The 25,648-nt window shown below is 41.5% G+C and overlaps 1 protein-coding gene across 4 annotated transcripts in view; it reads left to right on the forward strand.

Annotated features, from left to right (window-relative positions):
- Positions 1-25,648, forward strand: part of LDLRAD4 (low density lipoprotein receptor class A domain containing 4) — a 287,894-nt gene that overhangs the window by 234,551 nt on the left and 27,695 nt on the right. Inside the window, exon 1 of one of the 4 annotated variants that reach the window (XM_081014290.1) lies at positions 24,200-24,395. The exons of 2 other annotated variants lie outside the window; for them this stretch is intronic. Coding sequence is in view for 1 of the 2 variants with exons in the window: in XM_081014288.1 (XP_080870414.1) it covers positions 25,061-25,130 (70 nt within the window). In the remaining variant the exon portion in view is untranslated. One more of the 4 variants, XM_081014288.1, reaches the window with a different exon arrangement.

A 25,648-nucleotide genomic window follows, 5' to 3' on the forward strand; every position in this document is an offset into this window, starting at 1 on the left:
CTTATGAGTTTTTTTTAAAAAATTGGAGCTCTTTTGCAGAGATATGCAGGCTGGGCATAGGTAGAAGCTTAAACTCTCTAACAGACAGCCAAATCCACAGCCTCACATCAGATTTCCTGCTAGCTTCCAGAGCCCAAACTCACCTGTTAGTCTGTGCTAGTCCGCCTTGAAAACTACAGTCTATTGTTCTTTTCACAGACAGGGCACATAGTCTGAAAGCCCATCACATTCAGTTGCGGGCAGGAAGGTCTGCTTCTCCCCTCTTTCAGTTCTCTCTAAGCCATCCAGAAGTCTTAAAGAAGATTGACTAGCAATTTGTTCCAACAGAGATGCATCACCTGTAGTTTTCCCAACAAAAGATAATGGCCGTAAAACGTCACTATTTCAATTGGCTTTCCCAGAAGAATGAGTTGACTTGTGGAAAGCATTGGATTTCTCTTTGAAGAACTGTGTTTCTCTGTGTTTATTCATTGTGTTTTTGCTTTTGTTTTTGTAAAATCACCCAGCATTTTATGTAAATATTCCAAGCTCAGTTTGTAGATCATGACACTCTTAATCTCATGGTTGTGGGTTCGAGTCCCGCATTGGGCAAAAAGATTCCTGCGTTGCAGGAAATTGGGCTGAATGATCCTCATGGTCCCTTCCAACTCTGTAATTCTGTGAAATAAAAAATAGATTAATAGTGTCTTCTTCAGCATCCCTGGCTTATTGAACCACTCCTGCTCAAACTCCCAATCTCACGGCACTACCTTCCGAGAAGCCTGCCATTCTCATCAACCTGAATTGTCCGAGTGAGTTTCCAAGCCAGCATTGAAAATAATCTATTGGCAAATAGAAGAGCAAATGAAAACAGGTCTGCAAGTGAGAAATACTGAGACTGTAGTGCTTCATGACATCACTTCATGAAGTGTGGGAGCTGCTGATTATACCAGAAGTAGATGTGATTAACTCAGAATTAGAATTTTATTTTAGATCTTTCTTAGTTAAGGGATGACTGAGTGGGGTGGAAGCGCTTCTTCAGTCAGTGGGTTGTAGGTGGTTACCATCATGAGTTTCAGGACGGTCTTCAGGCAGGCAGGCTTTTATGGTATTTAGTGCTGTCACAGTAAGTGTGTTCAAGCGATTAAGTTTAGGATTCAGGGGAAGTGATTCATAAATTTTAAAAAATGACCGTAACAACAGTTTTTATACTCACTACTGTACTGTTAATATTGTGGTTTAGAATAAATGTCCCAATCTGCAGATATTTGGAAGAGGTGTGTGTGAATTTTCATTGCACTCCCATTATTAGGTAATGCAAAGGAAAACTGTCATCTCTCTATTCAGGGCTTATTTACATTTTATTTTATCATTTTATCTAATATCCAGTTTAACTAGTTTATGTAAAGGGCTACAGAGTACTTTGTAAATTAAGAAATATTCGTAAGAACTATTCTTGCCATAACAAACAAAACTATTTATAAAATAGTTTAAAATAAATGAAACCAGTTACGACTCTTTCTTAACTAAATGCTTGAGCAGGTGCCAAACTGGATTAATTAAGAGTAGATTATAGAAACAGAAAGAAAGAAAATGCATTAATTTGCTATTTGTGGGAAATTGTCTGCTTATGTGGTCTTTAATACAGAATACATTTTAAAATATGAATGGACAGAATTAAATGAAATAGCTGATCAGAATACTTATCACTATTTTGCTTCTAGGACTGGAGGAATAGTGAGACAGGTGCTTAAGACAATTATGATTTGAAATATATGCAAAATTAAACAAAAAAAGGGGGGAGAAGACAAGCATTTTGCTTGTTGTTTACAGAAGCAAATTTTGTTGGAGAAAATGAGTGCCAAGAAGTATTGCTTTCCTTTTTATTGGTAGTTGAGAAGACTGCATTTAAGGCAAATGATTTCATTTTGTTTTATTTCTTAAGTCTTTACCTATGCTGAAATTGGGCTTGCACAACACAACGTATTGTTATTTTTCTAGACAAACACAAGAACCATCAACCAGTTATTGTGTAATGATTTGCATTTACAAATAGACTTTTGTGATATTAAAAAGAAAGGCAAAACCAGAGTTTTGCTGTTGAGGGGGGCTGTTTTCAGAGCTGTGTATCTTTTGCAATTGCACTGTGGAGAAAACAGAATTCAGAATCTTGATAGTCTCTGCTTCTCTTTAAGCTCTCCACTGAACCACCCACATTTATGGCCTGGTAAGATAATCTTAAAATGTGCAATGAGCTGAACGGGTCTTCTCTGCAGTGGCACCATGGACTCAGCTACATAAGTAAAGAATAAGCATTTCAAATGTGTTATAACACTGTGACACCAGATGGTGCTGTGGAGTTCCGTTTTTCAGCAATGTGATTTCCCATTATGAGGTTTACAACGTGTTTTCCTGAAAAGTTAGTTTGATGTGTCTAGATCCAGCCCCTGTCTATGGAATTCTCTCCCCTTGGAGTTCTGCTTCAAACCAACACTTTTGTCATACTGGTTTGTCCTGGCTTTTTCATTGTTTTATAGATGTTGAATAACTGTGATAGGTAGGCTGCTCTGTGATTTTAGTTGCTTTCGTCATGAAGTTTTTATGAAATTTTATGGAATCTGTATTTTATACCCCAGCCTAGAATTCACGTAGATGAAAAGTGGACCAAAAATAAATGTTTAAATTGCATCACATATTCAGACAATATTATTAGGCACAGAACTTTGGTTTCTTGACAGACAATTTCACTTTTCTGAGCTCGTGTGGAACAGCCAGCTAGTATGAGCCTGAATTTGACTTTCATGCTGAGCTTCCTGAAATTGGAGCATTAATTCCAGATTGGTTACACTGTGAAGCTTGGGCTGCGCAAGCCATTTGCCGTCTTTCTAGGTACAAATAGCACTCATTTCTAGTGAGTGTGGTCTTGGAGGCTACTCTAGAAATATGCAATGGAGGCCGGAGTAATTTCTCTGTGTTTTGCCTCTAGCAGCTTTAAACAAAATTGTAAATGCACATTTTTAATGACTGAAATATAGCATTAGCAGAGAGGCATTCTGCTCCAGTTCTTTCATTAGTGAATGGAATGCTTGGAAACTGCTCTCAGGGAGACGTTTCTGTGGTTGACATCATGCCCCCTACCAAATAAATAGCATAAAGCCAATTTCTTTGTCCAAACTGTTGTGGCGAAAAAAGTACACGCTCAAATGAAAGGCCATGCCATATATAGCCACTCTGAGGTTTGCTTTGAGGTTTTGTTTTGTGAAAGTAAGCAGTATATAAATTTTATGAAATAAATAAATAATATGCAACATTTATATGTTGCCCTTCTTAAAATGTCTGTCAGAGGTGTGCATGGAAGCTTTTGCTTTAGATGACAAAGATCTTGGGCCTAGATTTGGATATATGAAATGTTGCTACCCTGTTACAGTTTAAATTTCATTTTGAGCACAAACTGTGGGCAGTACTATACCAGTTTCCCATATTTTAACAAACACTTAAATTGGAATTCGATTAACAGTAGAGAACTATTTTGGCAACCCACCTTCCTCCTAGGCAGGATTATGAATTGATGCGGGTCCCTAGATAGCACTACCATTGCTTTAGTTTAGCTGAAAATGCACTTCTTCTGCATCACGTTCCCCATTTTTATCTGTGAGTTTCCACAGATACCATTTTGCAGTAATACACCGGTGAGCCAGCTATGATGTCTACCATACCAGAAGCCTATGAGAAGCCCACAAGCAGGACATGAACCCTTGATTAGCAGTGACTACAAGCACCAGGGGATACGAAACATTTTCCAGATGTTGGACTACAACTCTCATCATCCCAACACTCAGCCATGCTGTTTGGGGCTGATGAAGTCAAACACTTACAGTCAGAGCTTTTTTTCCAGGGGGAACTCACATGAACTCAGTTCAGGCTCCATTGCCTTCCTAAGAGAATGAGGAAGATGTTCTTGGTGAGTTCTGGCACCTCTTTATCTAGAAAAATAGCCCTGCAGTTACAGTCCTATTACTGAGTCTTTAGCAGAGTGTTTCTCCCTTGAAAGCACGTACCAGGCAACCCGTGCCACTTGTCTGTTTATTTCAGACCAAAGTCTAGAGCAGGTGAAATTGGCTGCTGATGTTCATTTATTCACCAGTGAGTTTGGGTTGTCCACCACAGTCTGCTTTCTGGTCATTGGAGGATGTCTGAGGGCCGCGACACTTTTTGTCTACCAATATAATTTACCACTGACAATACTTCTTAATTGTTCCTCTTGTGGAAACATTTCCCCCCAATATCTAAACATGCAAGCTCTTCTAATTCATTAGGAGCTTTAGAAATAGGGAAGAAATCCCAATACATAACCTAAATAGAAAGCTTTCACATGAGCATCAGGAATCATGAAGGGAAAAGCCTGCCTATATTGACCTCAGTCTATGCCAAACAAGTTGTGTGCCCCCATTGTCATGTGCAGGGCCTGGTTTCAGCATGTTTTGAAAAACACTGATTTCTGTTGCGTCCCAGACACAAGCTGAATGTGTGGTGATGGGTGTATGCAACTGCCTTGATTTAGTTCACGAGTGCACACACAGTGAGAAACTTTTCAAACAGTTTTTTTTCATAACCAGTGTTCAACTGTTGGCTGTGTGGACAAACTGTTTAACCCAACATCCTTATTTGTTATACTAGTGTGGGCTCTAGTCCGTCTCAGAACTGGCTGTGCTAACATGACTTCTTTAAAGGCTAGTGAACTTGTATAAATGAAGATTGGGTGAATGCCTGCATTCTTGTACATTTAAGAGAGCTCAGAGTAGTCCAAGAACCTTCTGTGGAGCTGCTCTTCTGCTGCACTCGAGGCTCTTTGGGGATTTAGGAGGTTCATTATGCAATGAAATGGGAGGGTTCTTCCATTTTTCAGAGCCAAGTAAAACACTGAAAGGATTTTGTTTTGTATTTTGTTCCATGATCTAATTGGTTCGTGCCATTGCCTGCAGGGAAGAAATAAGCAGTGCAGTTAATTATTTCATACTAATATATAGTCTGTCTATTAATTGATGCAAGGGAAGAAAGGGCAAAGTTGTATGGAAATATGAGTTTGGCCTAAAGGAAAAAGTGTTATGAAATTAAAAAGTAAATAAGGCCCTGAAACAGCATGTATCCTGGGGAGCTGAAAACTATAGCCTTTGGTTTCTTTGACTTTGTGATCTATTAATGTGTGAATGTTAGGGCATATGAGGAGTGGAAGAAGACTGCTACCCTTTCTACTGTTAACATAATATGGCCAAAAAAAGAGAAAAGGTAAGGGTTAATGTATGTAATGAACTATTCCTGAATTCTGTTAACTGACTCCCTGCTGGAAAATCAGCATGCATATAAATCAGTAATTGAGGCAACAGTTATGGGCTTTTTGCCCTGTGATGTGGGACATATACCCAGATTTCTTGGCATTTGCAAGTCCTTGGGGTCCTGCGTTGTACCATGCCTTAGTACAGTGTGACCCAGGCAGCAAGCTGACTTCAGTATTTGGAATAGGGTGTTCTTAGGCCTGATTCACACAAAATATCTTGCTCAACATGTAAGCTGTCTGTGGATCCACATTGCTACATATATTGTGTGAATCTGAGGTCTGCAGTTAAAGATGAGAAAGTGACTGCCTCATGGACCATGGGAATTTCTGGTAGCTGTTTTCATGACTGTCCTGTTCACATCTTGGAGTTGCTCATGGGAATACATGTCCAAACACTTCTCTTTTTTTCTTATATTTATTTATAATTTTAGATTATAACACAAAAGAAGACATTTCACAAGTTATTCAACAATAATTCTAACATTTGAAAATTCGACTTCCCCTTCTTTCTGCATTCCCTTGAAGTTATTTTCGGATTTCCCTGCATATCCAAAATTATTTTGTCACATTCTTTTTATTCCGTGTGTGTGTGTGTGTGTGTGTGTGTAAGTTTTTACAGTAGTCCTGCTAATGTCTTGATCTGTTTGCAATTTGTTTGTAAATATTCAATAAACCATTTCCATTCCTTGATAAAGAGTTTGTGGTCTTGATTTCTAATTCTGCCAGTAAGTTTCACCATTTATGCATATTCCATTAATTTCTGTTAACCATTCTTCTTTCGTTGGAACTTCTTCTTTCCAACATGCCCAAACACTCTCAGGACTGCTGACTAATACAGCAAAACACATTTCTGAACCAGATTTGTATTTGCAGAGGCTTGTACTAAATGAATGAAGTGGATCTGCTGAAAGTGATTTGGCTACTTCTTTTTTCATTGCTAAGTCCTGACAATATGGCTACCGTACTTGTCACTCCATAAGACGCACTTTTTTCCTCCTAAAAAGTAAGGGAAAACGTCTGTGCATCTTATGGAGCGAATATGTGGTCCCTGGCAGCGGCAGAGCTGGGGACTTTAGTTCTCGGAGCAGCGGGGGTGTAGCACACTGCCTGTGGGGGTGTGGCATGTCGCCCGTGTGAGCGTCCTAATGGCGGCGCCCGTGCGAGCGTCCCCCGCCCGTGCGAGGGGGTGGGGAGAGGCGAGGCGGGGGGAGAGGGCTTTAGAACACTCTTTAGAGTTCCCTCCTGCCTTAAGTGTAATTTTTAATAAGGTTATGATTTATGTTTGTTTGTTTTATGTGTTTGTTTGTTTATAATTTTGTGAAAACCAATAATTTTTTTTTGAAGAAAAAAAAATAGAGTTCCCTCCTGTCTGAGGGGCTCTGTGACTTGCATGAGAGCAGTCAGGAGCCAGCGTGGAGGGGGATCTTTCTCAGAATATTTTTTTCTTGCTTTCCTCCTCTAAAAACTAGGTGCATCTTATGGTTATACGTGTCTTATGGAGCAAAAAATACGGTGTGTGTGTGTGTGTACCTATACCTGTACCTATATCTAACTATCTATCTATACCAAGCTATATATTTACCTTTACCTATATCCCAATGTCTTTTATATGCAAGCAGCTTCATTTATTTTCCTGTCAAAAATTACACAGAACAGCATTCCCTTTACTGCCTTGATTTCTCTTTCTTTTCAGCCACTCAATTTTAGAGAGTCACCTCTTTTTAGCCACCTTTCATTTCTGGCTGCTGCCTTTCGTACTAAATGGCAGGAGTGTGTGAGTGCAATAGCTTTGCAGTAAAAAGAGCCTTATATATATATATTTCTCTCCTGGTTTGTTGTATGGCTTGTAACTTTTTGTTCTGATCCCCAGAAAGCTTTTTACCCCAAATGAAGTGATTAATTTAACTTTTTCCCTGCTTCAAAATGAAATAAATGCCTGCTGCGAACTTTTCCTTGTCTAGGGCATTTTGAGCTTTTATGCTGAGCTTGACAGCACTGAAGATTTCCTGCCCACATAGGTTATTAGGTGCTGCTTATCCTTTGGTTCCACTGCCTGGTGAAATATTAGATAACGGGAAAAGAGCTTATCTTAACATACGTCTGAACTGACAAATATGGCAGCTTTTCAGCAAAAAGGCTAATGCACATGAAGTCCTCTTCCTGGCTTAGAATAAGAATGAGCTTGGTACTTGTCTTGTCCCATTGACAATGGTCAAATGCATACAATGTGATTTCCATAGCATCCAGACAGCCTGAGCACCTAATATCTACCTGTCTAGCCAGTGCATCAGCTTTCCTGGAGTTTGTCATTGAGACTAATTTCCAATGCATCGCAAACACGCCTTTTACCAGCTTGCTTTATCCCAGAGCATACAATGTAAGCTGCATAAATTTGTTTACCTTCAGTGACAAATAACTGTCAGTCACCTTTTGTTTTGTCTTTTAAATAAGATAGCCCTCTAAAACGCTTTTTAGGATTACATTTTCATTGCTTCCGACAGAGGAGAAGGAAATGCTGACAAGATAGGGTTACATCTTCCTGACTGAACAGTACGGATGGGTTTGTGTCCCTTTTTTTTTGCTTTACCTTTTTTTTTTTTTTTGCCTTCCCTGAAAATAATTAGGAGGGCTGTATTTTCATATTGGACGATGTTCGCTCAGTAACACAGCTCACATTCAGTAGCTATTGGGGCTGCTCCTTTTTAAATTTGTAAGTTTAAACAGATGAAAGGCAGGGCAAAATGGATGCTAAGCACGGGAAAACTTGGGGTGAAAAAGAAACTGTTTCTATATGGGTGGGAGCTGCCCCACACATTTACAAAACAGAGAGGTGTCACCCATTTCCACACTGTGCTAGCTACATGGGGTAGTAGTCAAATAGGTTTTAATCCAGGGGTGACCTGTTGAAATGAATGGACCTAACTTAGTCATGCTCATTAGTTTCAGTGCGTCTGCTCTGAGTAAAACGTACCTGAATACCACCCATATTTTCTGTAACATTTAAAGGGGAGACATATGTATGAAAAAATCCTAGAAACATACTCCTTGGTGCCCGAATATCCCCTGCAGCCATTACAGGAAAAGACATGGGTGATTCTACAAGAATATGTAAGAGTATATATTAAGAGCTGTTTGACATTGGAATGGTCTCCCTCAGGAGGCTGTAGACTCTCCTTCCTTGGAGGTCTTTGAGCAGAGGTTAGATGGCCATCTGTCATGGATGCTTTAGCTGAGATTCCTGCATTGCAGGGGGTTGGACTAGATGACCCCCATGATCCCTTCCAACTCTAAAGTTCTATGATTCTATTTGGACCTTCCACATTCCCATTAATTTCACAGATAGTTTAGCAGCTTGTCAGCGCTGCTTATCCTATGTATAATATTTTTAAAAAATGCCCGTCTGCCTAGTTTTTCAGTTAGAATGGTCCTTCCAGTGGCTCCCAAGACCAGTCCCTGCCCTCTGGCTTGCCATCTAAAAGACATGATGCGTAAGGATAAAGAGACGTGCAAGGCTGTGTGTGTGTGTGGGGGGGGAAGCAAATTCAGGTATGAATTCTTAACAGTTTACAATTCTTATAACAATCAGTTGGGATGGAAACTGTTCAGGTATCCTGGCAGAATGGCTGCTGCTTGGTGACGGTTGAGGGAGGGCCAGAGGCAGCTGGTCTGCCAGCAGATGCAGATGGCAAAGAAATAAACACCTTCTTCCCCCAGTCATTTCTATAGCACAGCATTGTTTACACCAGGGAAGAGGATCTGTGGCCTTCCAGATCTTCCTGGACTATAGCTCCCATCTGTCCTGACAATTTGCTATGCTGGTGGGAGTTGGGAATCCAACCAGGAGCTTGACCAGGGCTGTTGGGAGTTGGAGTCCAGGAACATCTCAAGGAGCACAAGAGAACCTGGTCTACACTGTCTGGCAGCAGCCCTCCAGCATTTCAGAAAGGAATCTTTCTTGGTCTCATTGGAAGAAATCAAGGGTTGAACCTAGGACCTTTTTGTATGCAAGATCTGTGATCCACCAGCTGCAGCTAGAGCTTCTCACCAAATCACAAGGTGATCATGGGTGGGAGCTGTTGTTTGAGGTGCACAAAGCAAGTCCCCCTTGAGTGTACAGAACCAGCTCTTTGGATTCCAAGCCAAGGTTTCCTTGGGTTCTTAGAGTGTTGTGAAAATAACCAACTATTCAATTTAAACAGAACACCATTATTTACATGCCTAATAGCATCATTTTTATCTTAGCAGAGCCTCAACATGAAAGTGATTGGATGCTTTATAGATGCCTGGATATAGAGCGTAATTTGTGACAAATTGCACCCATCTCTGCTTCATTCTGCCTCTGACATTAGCAGTGTAATTCTTGGGAGGTGTTTGAAATATTGGAAGAAAAGGGAGATGGATTACTGCCTACTTCACATCGTATCACTCATGCAATGGGAAATGAGAGAGAAGGAGAATGGATGTGCCTATACTCCAGCAGTGATACAAAGCTTGAACAGAAATTAGACCTCTGTTAAGTTTCTCAACCCAAGAAAATTCAACAGTGTGCGGGTATATAGTTCTCTGACTGACATGCTTCCTTGTTTGGAAGTATGACTCCTTGAATAATTTTATGTATCCTGCTTCCTGAAAACTCCCTATGTCTAGTAAGTGACAGTGACATCCACACCTCAACCTTAAAGCACTCGTATGCCACTTTAAGTGTCATGGGTTGGATCAGTGGCATTCAACTAAGTTTTACTCAGAGCAGACCTGCTGGAGTCCCTAAGACGGTTGTACACCTCCTTCCGGCAACTCCTACAGCCAAGCTGGTGCTCAGCGTATTGCTCTGTTTTCCTTTGGACCACATCAGCGAGGTTAAGAGTGGGGTCCAATCGTCTGGGCAGCCCAGGACCTCCACATGCACTGCCCAGGTTTGTGTCCTGGGGAGGTCCCTTCAGTGCTGCTAACACAGCAGTTTGACTTCACCCCTGGAGGTACACTCCATTGTCTCTCAAGCCTAACTTAGTCTATATTCATTAATTTCAGTGGAACTACTCTGACTAAATACTTAGGTAGTTGAATACTACCCAAGGTATCCCCCAAAGAACAAGAGTGCAGGAAGTTGCCTTATAGTGATTCAAATCATTGGTGCATCTAGCTCAACATTGTCTACACTGACCGGAGGCCACTCTCCAGGATTTCAGAAAGAGTTTTCCCCCAGCCTGACCTGGAGATGTCAGGGATTGAATATGGCACTTGTGCATGCAGAGCAGATACAGAGGTTATATACTCCGGGGTTACATTCCAGACCCCCGTGTGCATAAGTGAAATGCACGTAAGTGGGAAGCACACTGCGGTACAAACATGCAGCTTTTAGGCCGGGTAGTGCGACAGCAGAAGAGCCACCGCATGCCATTTTGGAGCCCTTTGAGTCTTTTTTTTCCTGGACTTGTGGTTCACTGGTGTCCTCTTCGGACTCTGGGGAGGGTTTCCTTATGTCCCACAAGGACTTCCAGCTCTCTCCTGCCATTTCAGGTTAGAACTGATTGATTTCCTGGCACCTCGCAAATACGAGGTTGCACACAAGTGAGGGGACGCCTGTACTCTACTACCGAACTATGGCCCTTCCACCTCCTAGGAACAGTATTTTATTAAGCTTCTCCTGTTCTGATGAAGAAAAACCATATGTGAATATGATAGTTGGGCTAATTAACAGTGATATATATATATATATATATATATATATATATATATATGCATGCTATGTTATGCTGGTCTCAAAGAACTGAGGGAAAAGGATGTCTCTAATTGGATCAAGAGGGAAATGTGAATGTACACGTTACACCTAGCAGCTCTTCATCAGAGAGACTGCTTCCCATACATTATTGCTTAAATATTTCCTTACTGATTTCTCCCTATTTCTTTTTTAAAACAATAGTTAAAAGTTACCACCCAGATAAATTGAAAGATTCATCTTACTGTATAATGCCAATCAGGTCTAAAAGTCTGGAAATGTGCAAATATTAAGGCTGTAGATGCAGCAGCAAACAACATTAAAGCTATGTATGTATCTAGTCTGGCTCTGAATTCTTATGTTATTTGTTTAGAAATATATAGTCCCTGTCTTGTAAACATATATCCACGTGGTGTACAAGGCATTGTGGGCATTGAGGAGATCCCCTAACACCTTATCGCAAGGGAGGGTGACTGGTACCACCTCAATGCATGTCTCACCTCTGTTGATCTCATTTCCAGCCATTGTTATAGCATACATCTTCAGCTGCCTGGAGCTGAAAGCAGGGCTAGCACCAGGAGTTGGCATTGTTGGACAATTTGTGAGGCCCCCAATTTAGCAAGTGGGGATATTGCTGACCCCAGAGCCCCCTAGTTTGTCGATAGGAGTATCTTGAGCCTGCAAACTGTCTTAAGTTTACGTCAATTGTCTTTAAGTTTACATCAGCAACCACCTTACGCATGACAAGTTCTTTTGTTTAGATTGAACAAATCTCCTGATCATTTGAAACAAATAAGTGAGGCCCAGTGGATGGTATGGGAATATCAGCTGCTGTAACATTCCTGAAGCTAAGCTGGTCTGGTTCTGATCAGCAATCTGGCTGGGAGACCATTGGGAATCCCATTTAAGAGCCAGGTATTCATATAGTAAATTAAGAACTCATGAGGCAGCTCCCCTTCTCTGCCTCCCTCTCTACCCTCCAAGTCCCTACATTAAAATCGGGGTGGTCTTCCATCTATATTGTTGTTCATTTTGCTGAAAATTTACATTCCAATGTTCCGTTCTAGCCATGTTGCATGTATTTTGCAGATGTGATTCGTTTTGTATATGTGCTCACTCCTTTTGTAAAAACTGTTGAATAGGGTGGCCATGTGTCCTGCTTTACAGAGGACAGCCATCTGTTTGAAGGGCTATCAGAGGACAGGCCTCTACTTGAAGCCCTGTCTTTGAAGGGCTGCCTCATCCATGTCCAGTTTAAAGATCAAGGGCTCTAATAATGGAGAGCAGGAATCTTGCAGCTGCTCATCAACAGTGAGCACTTAGACAACAAACTGGGGAGGTATGCATGTAACAGGTCTCAGCCTTCCCCAGTATGTTGAGGTGTAGTATATTTCTATTTAAATTATAATAATTATTTCTAACTTTGCATTTATTAGCATATGCAAATCTTATACCAATCTATGTCTTCTTTCTTTGGTGAGACATTTCATTTTGGGGGGTCATGCAGAAGAGGCTTCTCTAGTGCAGGACGCCCCAGTGATAGGAAGCTCTGGCCTCTATTGTATTTTTTTGAAAAAAGAGGAAGGTATTGCTATTGTACTCTCATTTTGACAGCCTTTCCTATGCAGTGAGTTGTGGTTGTAGCAACGTTTGGAGCCAAAAAGAACTTTTTTTCTTGAAGATTTATTAACCCTGGCAAAAAACCTACTTCTTACTAAGGACTATAGGTTTGCCAAGTTTAAATTCTTTCAACTTTAGTCATGTGATTAGAATAGATCATTTTAAGCAGGAGATTGTATTTTTCACTCTCTCAGTAATTGGAAAATCTTTCTCATAAAGCTTTCCAAAATGTTGTTTTTACATAGAAGTCAAGCTTGGGAAAATGGATTCTTAAATGTTATGAGTGTTAGAACAGGGTAATAATGAGATCTGTTTGTGACCTTAACAAGAGATAGTTCCAAGAGATTTTTGGACCATTATTGCTCTTTGCAAACAGAACTGAAAGTCACAGGGCAGTATTAGAAAATATAACGTGTCATCTTAATGTATCAGCTATCCAATTTTAATAAACATGTGTTTTCAATTTCCAGTATGTCTGATGAGGTTTCAAACCAAATTTCATTCTTGCTTCTGAAACAGAAAATGGCAGTGCTATTGTTGCTGCCCTGGGGCCTCCTCCCACTCTTATAGAAAGCAGCTGTAGTTTTGCCATTCACTGTAAATGGCATCCAGATCAGGTTTTTAGCATGCTATTTCCCTCACCTTGGCTATTTACAACCTTCCCATCTCATCTCACTTCTCCTCCCTGCAGGCTTTCAAAAATGCCACTGTTAAAATCATCTTGAGCTGTTCTAAGTGCGGAACCCTCTGTTTGAATCTTCTTGATTCATGGGTCAAATTCATCACCTTTATTTCTACCACAGGATTTGCATCAACTTTTTAATATTTGCATCATGTTTCCCCCCCGCCCCTTGTTCTGCTTACATGCTTCCTCCTTCTTCTCAAGGCTGTCTTATTTTAGAACGAGTCCCATATATTTAATCACAATCCTAATTCTTGAAGTGCTGGTTCTTATGCAGTCAAATGGTCTGCGTAACAGGGAGCTTTCAGCAGGCTTAGTGATGGGGGAGAAATTAAGTTTGACTAGCATTTAAAATTTGAGCCTTCTAAATTTGAGGTTCCCAAAACAATGTGTGAACTGAAACAGTTATCTCTAGAAATGGGCACTTCGGAGCAGAACTTTTACTACCTGTGCTGTAGTGGTTAGGTTTGCTTCATAGACTGAAGTTCCCCAGAATGCCAAGGAGCCAATGGAGCTCCACAAAGCTGGAAAGGATGCTCAGCAATGATTGTGTCAACTCCCTGTTTTATCTCACTATTCCACAGAGAAACCATAACTTTGATAGGATTTTCAGCTTTCTCTTGGAAGCTTCTCCAGAACATTCAGGAGCCCCTTGGGTTCCATCAGTCTTTGAGGGCAGGCCATTCAAATGGGCCCATTACCCTTACAGTGGAAAATTACTACTAGTAGTCCAAACAGGTTTGACCATGACAGTGTAGTGCACTGTACCCCTTCCATCCCTCATATCAGTCAGAGTAAAGACTGAATCAAAGGTGTGCCCTGCCTGATACGTTTGACCATTTGAGCCAGTCCTCCAATACCACACCAAATACTACCTCACCAAAGATGCTGCTAGGCAGTAGGTGGTAGATAGACCAGCAGCACCCGCAGTTTGTCTTTCTGGCTCTACACCAGGTGCAGATTCTTTGAGCCTATCCCAAGATCACTAGGTTTTCTAGTAAAAGAGATGGTGTGTCTATGGACAATAGCAACTCTACCCCTCAAAACTCCTTAATCTAGCCTAGTGCTGTACTGAGTACACAGAAGGGCACAGTTGAGTTAAATCACCCAGCCCACCCATCCATGTCTTGGTCACACTGTATTAAGGAACTTGTCTAATGTCAAATGGAACATTGAGAGGAGGTATCGTTCTAACTCACTAAGCAGGATGATGACTGTAGCTGGGTCCTCTTTGCATATGGGTTTCAGATGGCTGTTTACCATTTGAATAATGTTTATGCGTGCCTTGCCTAGATAACTGCATAGTTTCAACACACTTATTTTAATACTTTGAAGCTTTTGTTAGCAGCCCTGCCAATAGGTGCAATGTGTTTTGTCTCTCACACAGTCAGACACACACTCAGAAACCAAAAGCAAGATTATGAAGGTATTGCATACACAGACATGTCGCGTTTTCGCTTCCCCTTTGTGGTGAGAACCAATACTCAGGAGTGGCTCAGTACTGTCTGCAAGAACCATACATGCTTTGTGCATTTGAGTGAGTCAGGAAGTGTTCGTTGTGGTGTGGTTTTTAGCTGGCACACAATGTGATAAAATGTCTAGTCTGTAATTGTGTTAAAAAGTTCAGGGAAGTGTTTTGTTTTTTTAAAAAAGACAGGTGTTTCCTACTTTCCTCACAAGATAGGCTCATTCCAGTGTGAGATAAAATAGAACAAGTCAGCTTTGTTTAATATATATATATATATATATATATATATATATATATATATATATGAAGGTCCTTGAAACCTCTTTTATGTAACTCATGCACTCTTAACATTAGACAGGGTGTTTCAGTATCTAGTGCACTGGACAAGCATGTCCCAAGGAAAAGTTGTACATCAAGTCAACTTTGCCAAATCTCCATGGTCTGGATTGAAGCAACTCTTGGTCTAGTGGATATCACTTTTATAGGAAACTTACAAGAAAGAACACTGTATACTTGAATGTAGAAAAGTAGAACTGTACTGTTGTGATAGATAGATGAAAGATAGATAGCCAGTGTGTGATGGTGGCTAGAGTTTTGTATTTAGAGTGGAAAGGGCAGGTCTCAAATCTTTGGTCCGCAGTGAAGATCAGTGACTGATTTTGGACCAGCCTTTATTTTTCAACCTAATATACCCTCAAGGCTTGGTATGAAGACAAAAGGCCATCCTGAGCTCTCCATATAAGAAAGGAGGGATAACAACAGAGTAAGTATTAAGCATTCGTTTTCATGATTTTTTTTTTTTTATGTAGGTGGTAGTGAAACCACATTTAAAAATGGTTCCTAAACTGCTGTGATGTAGGGATGGGATGTAGCAGTGTTTGTGTGTTCAATAGGTGTCCAGGACAAGCATACCAAATGTATACACATCTATAGTAGTAGCAGTAGAGCTGGTAACTACAGTGGTACCTCGGGTTAAGAACTTAATTCGTTCTGGAGGTCTGTTCTTAACCTGAAACTGTTCTTAAGCTGAAGCACCACTTTAGCTAATGGGGCCTCCTGCTGCCGCTGCGCTGCTGCTGCATGATTTCTGTTCTTATCCTGAAACAAAGTTCTTAACCCGAGGTAATATTTCTGGGTTAGCAGAGTCTGTAACCTGAAGCGTATGTAACCCGAGGTACCACTGCACTTTGGCTTGTCCCTGGTGCTGTTTAAAGGCTACAGAACTTGAAAAAGCAGGTTTATCAGAGACTATGGGGTGGGACAGGAAGCATTAAATACCCCAGGCATTTAATACCCATAGGTATACAACACTGCATCCAACACTTTGAAAAGTTATTGTCTATACAAAGCCTTAGACAGGGGTTTATGAGCTACTGTTTGCAGGAAGATTGCAAAATCCTGTTATGCTGGCATTGCAGTCATTAGGAAAATAACAGAAGACTTTCTCTACCCGAATCATCTTATTCACACATAGCATCTCAGTTTAAGGTTTGCTTGTCAGTGCCTGTCTCTTTCACCTTGACTGACAGATGGCTTGCTTGCAATTCAGTTTAGGCAAGTGAATAATCTACCTGGCATGAGTCACACTGTGGCCCCAAAGGGACTCATTTTAGTGAAAGAGCGAATACTCCCTTTTGTGTGTAAAATGCTGTTAATGGCTTGTTTAGCGACATATATCTCAACAACATGGCTTTTAGTTTCTGTGTCAGGGAGGAGTAAGATGCTTCCATATGCAGAGCTGCTGGCACCCCTGCTAATTCTGTCTCTGGCTCCCTCACTCTAAGCTGTGATATTTCTGTGCAAATATAATAAATGAGGTGTGGTCTCAAGTTTTTAATGCATTTCTCTGATGCACCTTTTTTTAGCTCCTGCTTGAATGGGATGAAGGGAAACATAAGGTCGAATCCTTCTTTTGGTAGACATTGTAGGAAAAGCCTAAACAGTGTCATACCTTTGTGAACAGGAATAAAAGATTTAACACTCGATCTTGGGTGACAATCAACGATGGGTCAAAATGGGAAACAACATGTAACTGGTGCTAAATATGTTTACATAAAACATATTGACAATGGTAATCTTCAACACTTTGTTTCATAGGTCTAGCTTTTACTGAGGCCATGAAGCTGTATCTTGAGCACATAATGATTGAATATTCCTCCATATAACACGTGCGCGCACACCCACCCACACCCACTAGGGCTGCTTTGAGACTGTCACTATTTTTGGGTGGGATTCCATCACATACCAGCAAATTCAGGTTGTATAATTAAAACTGATTTGGAGGTCTGGCATAACAAATCCCTTCTTCAAAATATTGGACATATTGCACTTCAGGAAAGTGATGAGAAAACATACTGGAAACCATAGGATAACATTTGACACAATGTTGTTTAACCTTTCCATAAACAAATCAGAATGAATATGCAATAAATAGCCAATGTTTTCTATACTGTCTGCAAACAATTCAGGTTGAATACTCAAAAAGCAGGTTGTTTGGAAGTGACCTAGAGGTAGGGGTGAAGGCTTGCCTGATCTAAATTTGTGTGGATGAATTGGTGTGCTGATTGTGATCCACCACTTGAAGCCTTAAGTGGTACAGCTCAGGCTCATAAGGCACAGCTAGATAGTCAGTCTCCTTCACCTAAGTCGTGCTCCTCCACATCTTTATGTGGACCCATTTCCCAGATGAACCCATATCGCAGAAATTATGGTTGGTTGGCATTGTCAGCTCTCACAGAGGCTATAGTCTGCCAGAAATAGAGAAAAGGAGTGCTATATGCTAGAGACACCTATCTGACTAAACCAATGGCTTTTTTTCCACATTGTTGCTGCTGTTGCATAGTGTGTGTGTGGCTTTCGCTGTTGCTTTAGTGGCAAGTCTTCTAATCTACAGATTAGATCATCTCACCAAGTAGCTCAAATATAAAGAAATACTATCATTGTAAAGGGGGGGGGGATAAACTGTGCCCTTTTCAGTAAGGATTATTTAATTCCTGAGGAATCAAATGGAGGATTGTATTAGCCAGTAATTGAATTAATAGGAAGTTATTCTATTCCTGTATTTAACATTACAGCAGCCTGTATCAAATTTTGATTCTTAGCCGCCTAGAGACTTTCTCTCTTTAGGGATGTTCTCCTCACATGAAGAGACCTGAACCAATTATCATATGCCAACTTAGAAACCTTTTCTAAATGTCCCCTTTCCCCATGTTCAAGTACAGTGAGAATTTTTTTTACTTATAATTCTTTCTCTGTTTGGTGCATTTCTGTCCTCCCCTGCTCTGAAAGAACTCAGGGTAGTTTTCCCTTGATCCTTTTTATTTTCAACACAATCTTGAGTGATAGGTTAGGCTGACAGATATTGACTAGACCTGAGTCATCTAGTTAGATTAATAGCTCAGTGTGGATTTGCACCCTGTACCCTGTTATTTAACTCACTTGTGAGAACAGAATGCTTCTTCACATAGTCATGTTCCACAATATAAGGACTCTGGCAAAGAATGCATATGTAATATGAGGAATGACAGGTTGTTGTTTTTTACCTTAAAAAAGGTTACTAACTCTCATAGTTGTGAAGAAGTATGAAAATGGAGGCATAGTGTCTGCTTACTATTCTAATTTACACAGCTAGAACTTTTAATATCCCAACTCCTTTGCAGTTTAAATTCACCCTTAGAGTTTGCAAGTCACAATTTTATTTCCATGTTTATAATGTAAAAGGCCAATAAAGTAATACTGAAGCCACTCAGTGGCTGAAGTGAGATTTGAACCTGATCTCTGAAGTCCAAATTCAGCAATATGCACTGAACCACACTAGTTCTCTGATGCATGTAATACGTTGACTGTGCCAAGATGATAACATTGTCAGCAGCCTCGTACCTCAAAATGACTATTTAGGAACTGCTGGCTTACAAGGCATGTTCGGCTAGATTCAACCCTGAATCTTTGCTTGCTTTTCAAGTGGTAGTGCTCTGTGTCTCAGGATAATTCATTCCTGCATAGCACAAAACAAACTCAGCCACAAAAATGAGGCATTTTAAACGGATGGATATGGCCTGTGGGTGGACCACATGGACTGTGGATGAAGCACAGCTGTGTTTATCTATGAAACAAGATTTTAGAAGAGATTTAGTCAAGGCTTTGGAAGATTTTTTTTTTTTTTAATTCAGGTTAGTTTTCAAAGTACTTACTAATAATGTCAAATGAAGCAAGCTTTAAGAGTGATTTAATATAGAAGCCTAAACACTCTACTTTTGTTTTAAATCCTTCCTCCAAACTTATTTCTTCTGGCTTCTGTTTCTAATCTCCAAGCTGGTGCCATCTGTTTACTTGCTCACACCTAATCACATTAAAACCAAAATAAAATACAATTTGAAATGTTAAAAAAAGGTGGAGGTGCCACACACTTTACTTCTTCTTATTTTCAGCAAATGAGAAAATGTTTCCCCTCTTTCTTTGTCCGCCTTGCCCACATACCATCAACAGGTATCCATCAACAGGTTTACTATCAACAGGTAAATGGCGTTTCCATGCGCTCTGACTTCCGTCACAGTATCTCATTGCACCAGAAGCCGTTTAGACATGTTGGCCATATGACTTGTAAAGCTGTCTGCAGACAAATGCCGGCTCCCTCGGCCTGAAAGCGGAGATGAGCGCTGCACCTCATAGTCGAAATTGACTGGACTTAACCGTCCAGGGGTCCATTACCTTTTACCTTTACCTTCAGCTGTTGGGCTCTTGAGAGGGAGAGGTCTTTATTTCCACAGCAGTATGTTAAACATAAGCTTAGGCCTTCAGACATGTAAAGCACACTCATCTCCACATTCATAAGCAAACAATCCATAACTTTTTATGCTAAGTCCTCAATGCAAACTCTTGAGACAGATGTTGTAGTAAACCCCCTTCTGTCAGGCTTTTGAATGAGGGAAGAATCTGTGTTCATCCCATGATAGGGAAAAGGAGCAGTTATGTATGTTTCTGCTGTTTTAATGTTTTAGTAAGTGTTTCAAAGCGCTATTTTATATGAAGCCACCCTGGGTTTCATTACTTGTTAATGAGGGATGGGGTAGAAAGGAGCAATAGATGCATAGCAGTAAAACTGCCACTACATGGAAAGTGAAGTCCAAAATGGAATGGATTGTTAAAACCAAACACTATCAGAATTTCTGCTATAATGGCCAGAATGGATTCAAGAATTATAAGATTCCATAGGAGTTGCTGTATTAGTCTGTTGTAGCAAGAATTAACCAAGTATCCTATACCAGACTGAAACTTTGTTCCAGTGTTGTCTGGTATAGAATACAGTGGTACCTCAGGTTACATACGCTTCAGGTTACACACTCCGCTAACCCAGAAATAGTGCTTCAGGTTAGGAACTTTGCTTCAGGATAAGAACAGAAATCGGGCTCCAGCGGCGCGGTGGCAGCAGGAGGCCCCATTAGCTAAAGTGGTGCTTCAGGTTAAGAACAGTTTCAGGTTAAGAACAGACCTCTGGAACGAATTAAGTACTTAACCCGTAGTGTACCACTGTAGTGTAAATGGTATCATTGCTTGCATCGCCTGCCAATTTTCAGTGGATCCCCCTCCTCCTAATTTATTTTATCCTATAGGATCTATGCTGTCACCCTGCTCATCACAGGTCTAGTGCAGCCCAATTCCATGCTGTGATGGTGATGGACTTCATGTCTTCCAAGAATGGGGGGTGGGTGGGGATACAAGTCCTTCCCATCCATCCAAGCCACTCCCACTACACTTTCTCTCCCAAGGGTGTCCTCAGAATTTTTTTCCCAGAGGGGGCAAGGTCTATAATTTGTGACTACACATTGTTGACTTGTGATAAATCCCACAAATCATTACACGGTGCTGAAGAGAAGTAACAAGAAACAATGGCGGTTTACTTTATTGTATGGGATTATACATTTTTCAGAACTACTAACTTTATACATTTAGTAATAATAGAGCAGGCATAGGCAAACTCGGCCCTCCACATGTTTTGATTCCCATCATCCCTGACCACTGGTCCTGTTAGCTAGGGATGATGGGAGTTGTAGTTCCAAAACATCTGGAGGGCTGAGTTTGCCTATGCCTGTAATAGAGTAAGGCAATAGAAAGGCATACAGCTTTGTCAACTGAACAGTACCATAATACCAAATTTTAAAAAATCATAATACTGAATTACACACTATTTGCACATAATCTGCCTTGGGTGTTGTGAATGCCAGACATAAGGTCTGAAAAAGTCAACCTTTTTTTGTTAATGTTTGTCTATCCCTAATATAAAGGAAAATATAATGCAAAGTGGATCACTCTTTAAACAAAAACTGGAGTATTGGAGGGTCTTCACCAAAATGGTCAATATAAATTTCTCCTTGGGATAATTCTTCAACTTTTCTCTTATGGACACCCAACAAGCCAGACAATTGATCTTCACTCATTGTGGAATGTAGCTGTGTCAGCACTCTGCCCCAAGTGCTAAAGAATCGTTCAGCTGTGCATGTTGTAACTGGTAGGGAAAGTGCTGTGGGGATGGCCATTTTAATAGCAGAGCAAGTTGGGTGTGGTCCAGTGGTTCAGTAAGGCTCATATTGCATAAGTCACAAGATGATGGGTGTATTTCCTTCTCCCTACAAGTCATACCAAGTGATGGATTCATCCCTAAAGCTTTCAAATTTGTACAGTTCCTGAATGAAATTGACATGGACTTGCAAGTTTTTAAGTTTTCCTTCAGTGTGGTACATCTGAGATGGATGTAGTTTCAGTAAACTGTAAGCAGGCTATTTTCATGACTAAAACAATCCCTTGCTGAGGTAATCACTGAATCCAGGTTGGGAATGTAGATGGGCCACTGGTATAACTCTTCTGTGGATTGGTTAGGGGACTGGCTTGTCTTGTTTAGGTGCTTTGAATTCTACAGCCACTTCATCTGCCAGTTTCTTGTCCTCTATTATGCTAATGGTCTCCCACTAGCTTCCCTGTGCTGTTAAATTATTCCCAGCAACTTTTGTATATGTGCTTTCATTTCAATTGCACCTAACTTTACAGATTCCAGTGCTTGGGTGACTGGTTCTGGCATTGAAGAATCTTTGCTTACAATCACAAGACAAACAGTAAAAGTTGATGTCTATGATAAAAGTTTATATTATGAACCACCCTGTTATCTTTGGATGAAAGGCAGGTATATAAATTTGATAAATACATACATACTGGCATGAAATTTGTTTTTTCTTGGTGTTGCTAGATCCTGCTAATTGCTTAAGTTGTGCTATTTGGATAACTGTCTGCATGTGAAGAGATACTCTTGATTTCTGACTCCATGTTTCACATAGCATTGGTAGTTTGGGTATTAGATGTCATCTGTGGATGCTCCCATGGAAAATTTTCATAATGGTTTTAATTATGCCAACAGCATTGCCCACATCACTTACACTGTTTAGTTCATTTACAGTAAGATGATGTCTATGGGATGAGCAGTGGACAAAGGCTGCCTGAGGATAGTTTTGTGCTAGAACCCCATCTTATTTTCCTGCCATGGTTGAATGACTGTCATATCCTTGTCCAACTAACTTATTGAGATCTATTCCAAAATCAGCAGATAAAACTGTGTTGGTTATGCCTACTGCAGTTTGGTTTTACATTGAAATAAACCCCAGGAATTCCTCATGTACAGATGCATTCCTATCACTTTCTTTCACAACACCTATAGACAGTTGTTCTATTCCAGAAATATCTGTTCTTTCATCTACTAAAATTAAAAATGTCATGAAAGTATTAGCCTTCACAACTGTGTCTTCCCTCAAAATTTGGCCACACAACTTTATTAATTCATTCTGCATTCTTGCAGGTGTGTACTTGTCTGACCCAATTTCCATTAAAAAAAAATTCCCTGCCTTAACACAAAACTGCCAAAGGCCTACCATGTTACCTGTAGTACCAGTCTTACAACAAAAAGCAAGGTCGTGTCACCCACAGTACACATTGGCTGATATTATAGAGTTCAGATTTTGTTTATTTTTCTCTAGCTCTTGCATATGACTTATGAAGTTGCCATTCAAACAAAACCCTTTGTCTTTTCATGGCAGAAAGAAACCTAGAAGCCTAGAAAGGTAGTCTTCATAGGAAACACTGTACCCTCTACTTTGTGAGTTATCTCTTGCAGGTTCACCAAAGTCTTTGTACTTGGAACAAATTTGCCAATGAATATGCCCTGTCCGCCTCGTGCTACTGGCTGGGAAATAAAATGTCAAATGTAGGTCCTTTCAGAACAGCACAGTGTGCTAACCAAGGATAATATTTAGAAAACCATGCATGGTGAAATGTTCTTGGTACTGTCCTGTCCTGCCTAGAAGTCATAACTTTCTGTCAGCATCCAGTATTGTGTAAGGAGCTCAGCATTAATACATACGTCTGGTAGAGGATTTGCTTTTGATATGTTGTTTCCTATATCCAGTTTTTTTTCTGTCACTCAAGTTGTACAGTACCTGGTAGCTGCTTCAGTATTTTCATTTTGGATATTCCCATGCCCTGCCTGCACATGGATTTTTTCTGTCTCTTTTGAGGCAGACACATTGGGTGCTACTTGCATGATGTGTCTAGGGCTCACTAACCGTCTTCTGCTTTTTGAAGTAGATGTTTTGCTCTGACTCAGAGCAAGAATGCAACTAGACTCCTTTGGCAGGGAGGGAGGGATATGAATAAATTCAGTACATAAAATACTTGCCTAGGATGGCCTGTTTTATAGAGGAGATCCCTCTCTTTGAAGAGCTGTCTGGTACCACTCTGATGCAAAGATGAATAATACTAAGAAAGAAGAGGATGGGTCTTGAAGTTGCCCAGCATCAATTAGCACCTGGCCAGCAGACTGAGCAGCCACCGGGCACAGGTTTTCCCACTATGCTAAGGTTATACATCTATTTAAACCAATACTGATTGTTTCTAAATTTGCATTTAAAGTACACACAAGCCCCAACTTGGGGTGTATGTTTTGCATTCTGGGTCATTGTGTGTGACGGCAGAGTGTGCCCACACCCTTTTCTGGCCATATTACCGTGATGCACATGTGCGGGGTTGCTTGTCAGTTGGATGCGTGTAAATAAGTCGTTGCCTGTATATGCAGAAATTAGGCTAGCATGTGCAAGTTTCATGTAAATATTTTCCCCTTTTGGGTGATGCATTTCCTCTCGGCATACTGTAACCTTCATGTACTCAACGTACGGTGTGGCTGGCGGGCGGAGGGGAAACCGAGACAAGGAGGCTCTTGTGACACGGGACGGCACTGGCAGCGCCGTGTGTGTGTGTGTGTGTGTGTGTGTCTGTGTGGTGCCGCCGCCGCCGCCGAGAGCAGAGCTCAGCTGGAGAGAGCACGTGCGCGCCGTTTCCAATAGTAGCCGGAGCCTGGGCTGGGCGGGGGAGGGAGCCCAGCGGAGCCTCCTGAGTCAAGCGGCGGCCGCGGCGGCGAGGGCCGCGTTTTGGGCACGGAGTGACGCACGTCGCGCTGGAGCAGAAATGCGGAAGAATTAGAAGCCTCCACAGTGTCCATGGGGCTTGGTTTAAAGAGCGCAGCAGCCGCGGCGGCGGAGCAGTTGGGTGCGGGAAGTTGGTAAGAGCGGCGTCTTCCTTGGCTTTCTCCCCACCCTTCGCCCTCATTCTCCCCTTCTTCCTCCTTAAGCTTTTTAATTAGGCCATATTAATTTTTTTTCATGTGTAATATGGAGCTCCATATATATATGGAATTAAGACAACCAGTCGGGATTAATAGGTCGACGTTTTCCTTTTCTATGATTTTCCTTCCTTTTTAAACTTTTTTTAAATAAAACAAAACAGCTGTAGAAACCCCCGAGCGCGCTGCGCCATGCGCCTTTACGCAGGGTCGCCCCCTTCCGTGTTTTTCCCTGCGGGTGCTTCTGTGCCCCAGCCGGTGGCGTGGAGCGAGGCCCGGAGGAGCCTCTCCAGGGGCTTCGCCTGGGGCCGGGAAGCATGAGAGGCCTCGGAGAAGAGTCCCCCGCTTCGCGGCGCTCGTGCGCTCTTCTGCGGGCCCTTGTCGGGCGGCGCGCGCCTCCGCTTGCGGTTTGAGCCGCCCCGACGGAGTTGTGTCTAGGAGCGCCGGCCGCTTTCGCCTGCCTGCCGAGGGAGAGACGCGGCCAGCCCAACCCCCCACCCACCCGCCTGGGCGACTGGGAGACTCGCGACGACGCTGCCTGGCTGCTGCAGGGAGCCCAAGGCGATGCCCGACGCGCTCCTTTCCCAGCGGAGGAGGACACGATTATGTCCACTGACCAGCTTAACAGTACAACACTGAAGGATGCTCAGTTGAAAGACCTGGTTTTGGAAGGAGGTATTCTAGACTCCCCCCTCCCCCCGAAGCTCTTAGTTTAATTTTGTCTTCAAGTTATTTTTCTTTCTCTTCGCCTTAAACCCTTAATCACCTTCCTGCCTACCCGCTTTCTGTTTTACTTTCTCTAGCAGACTCTGTGTAATGGGTCTAGTATTTTTGCTGTTGTTACTATCTCTCTCTGGGAGATTTTAAGACTATCTATACTCAAGAACCCCCCCATACTCAAGCCCCCCCCCAACCCCCGGTTAATTTACAGCCAGTCCGGTTCATGTCTAGCTCAGACATGACTCGATGGCCCTTGTGGTCTCTTCCAACTCTATGATTCTATGAGATAGAAATTCCGTTTAGTTCAAGTATGTATGTATAGATGATAGTCATGGTCAGGGCAACTGAAATGTTTTTGTTTTAAATATATGCTTGCAGGTGGAGATCATATCTGTATAGAACTGGGGTGGTGAGGTAGACTGAGGTGTACAAGATTGTGGCACAAGTCAGCATTAGATACTGAAGAGTGGGGG

This window comes from Podarcis pityusensis (genome assembly GCF_964106645.2).
Source record: "Podarcis pityusensis genome assembly, chromosome: 7".
In the NCBI taxonomy this organism is placed as follows: domain Eukaryota; kingdom Metazoa; phylum Chordata; class Lepidosauria; order Squamata; family Lacertidae; genus Podarcis; species Podarcis pityusensis.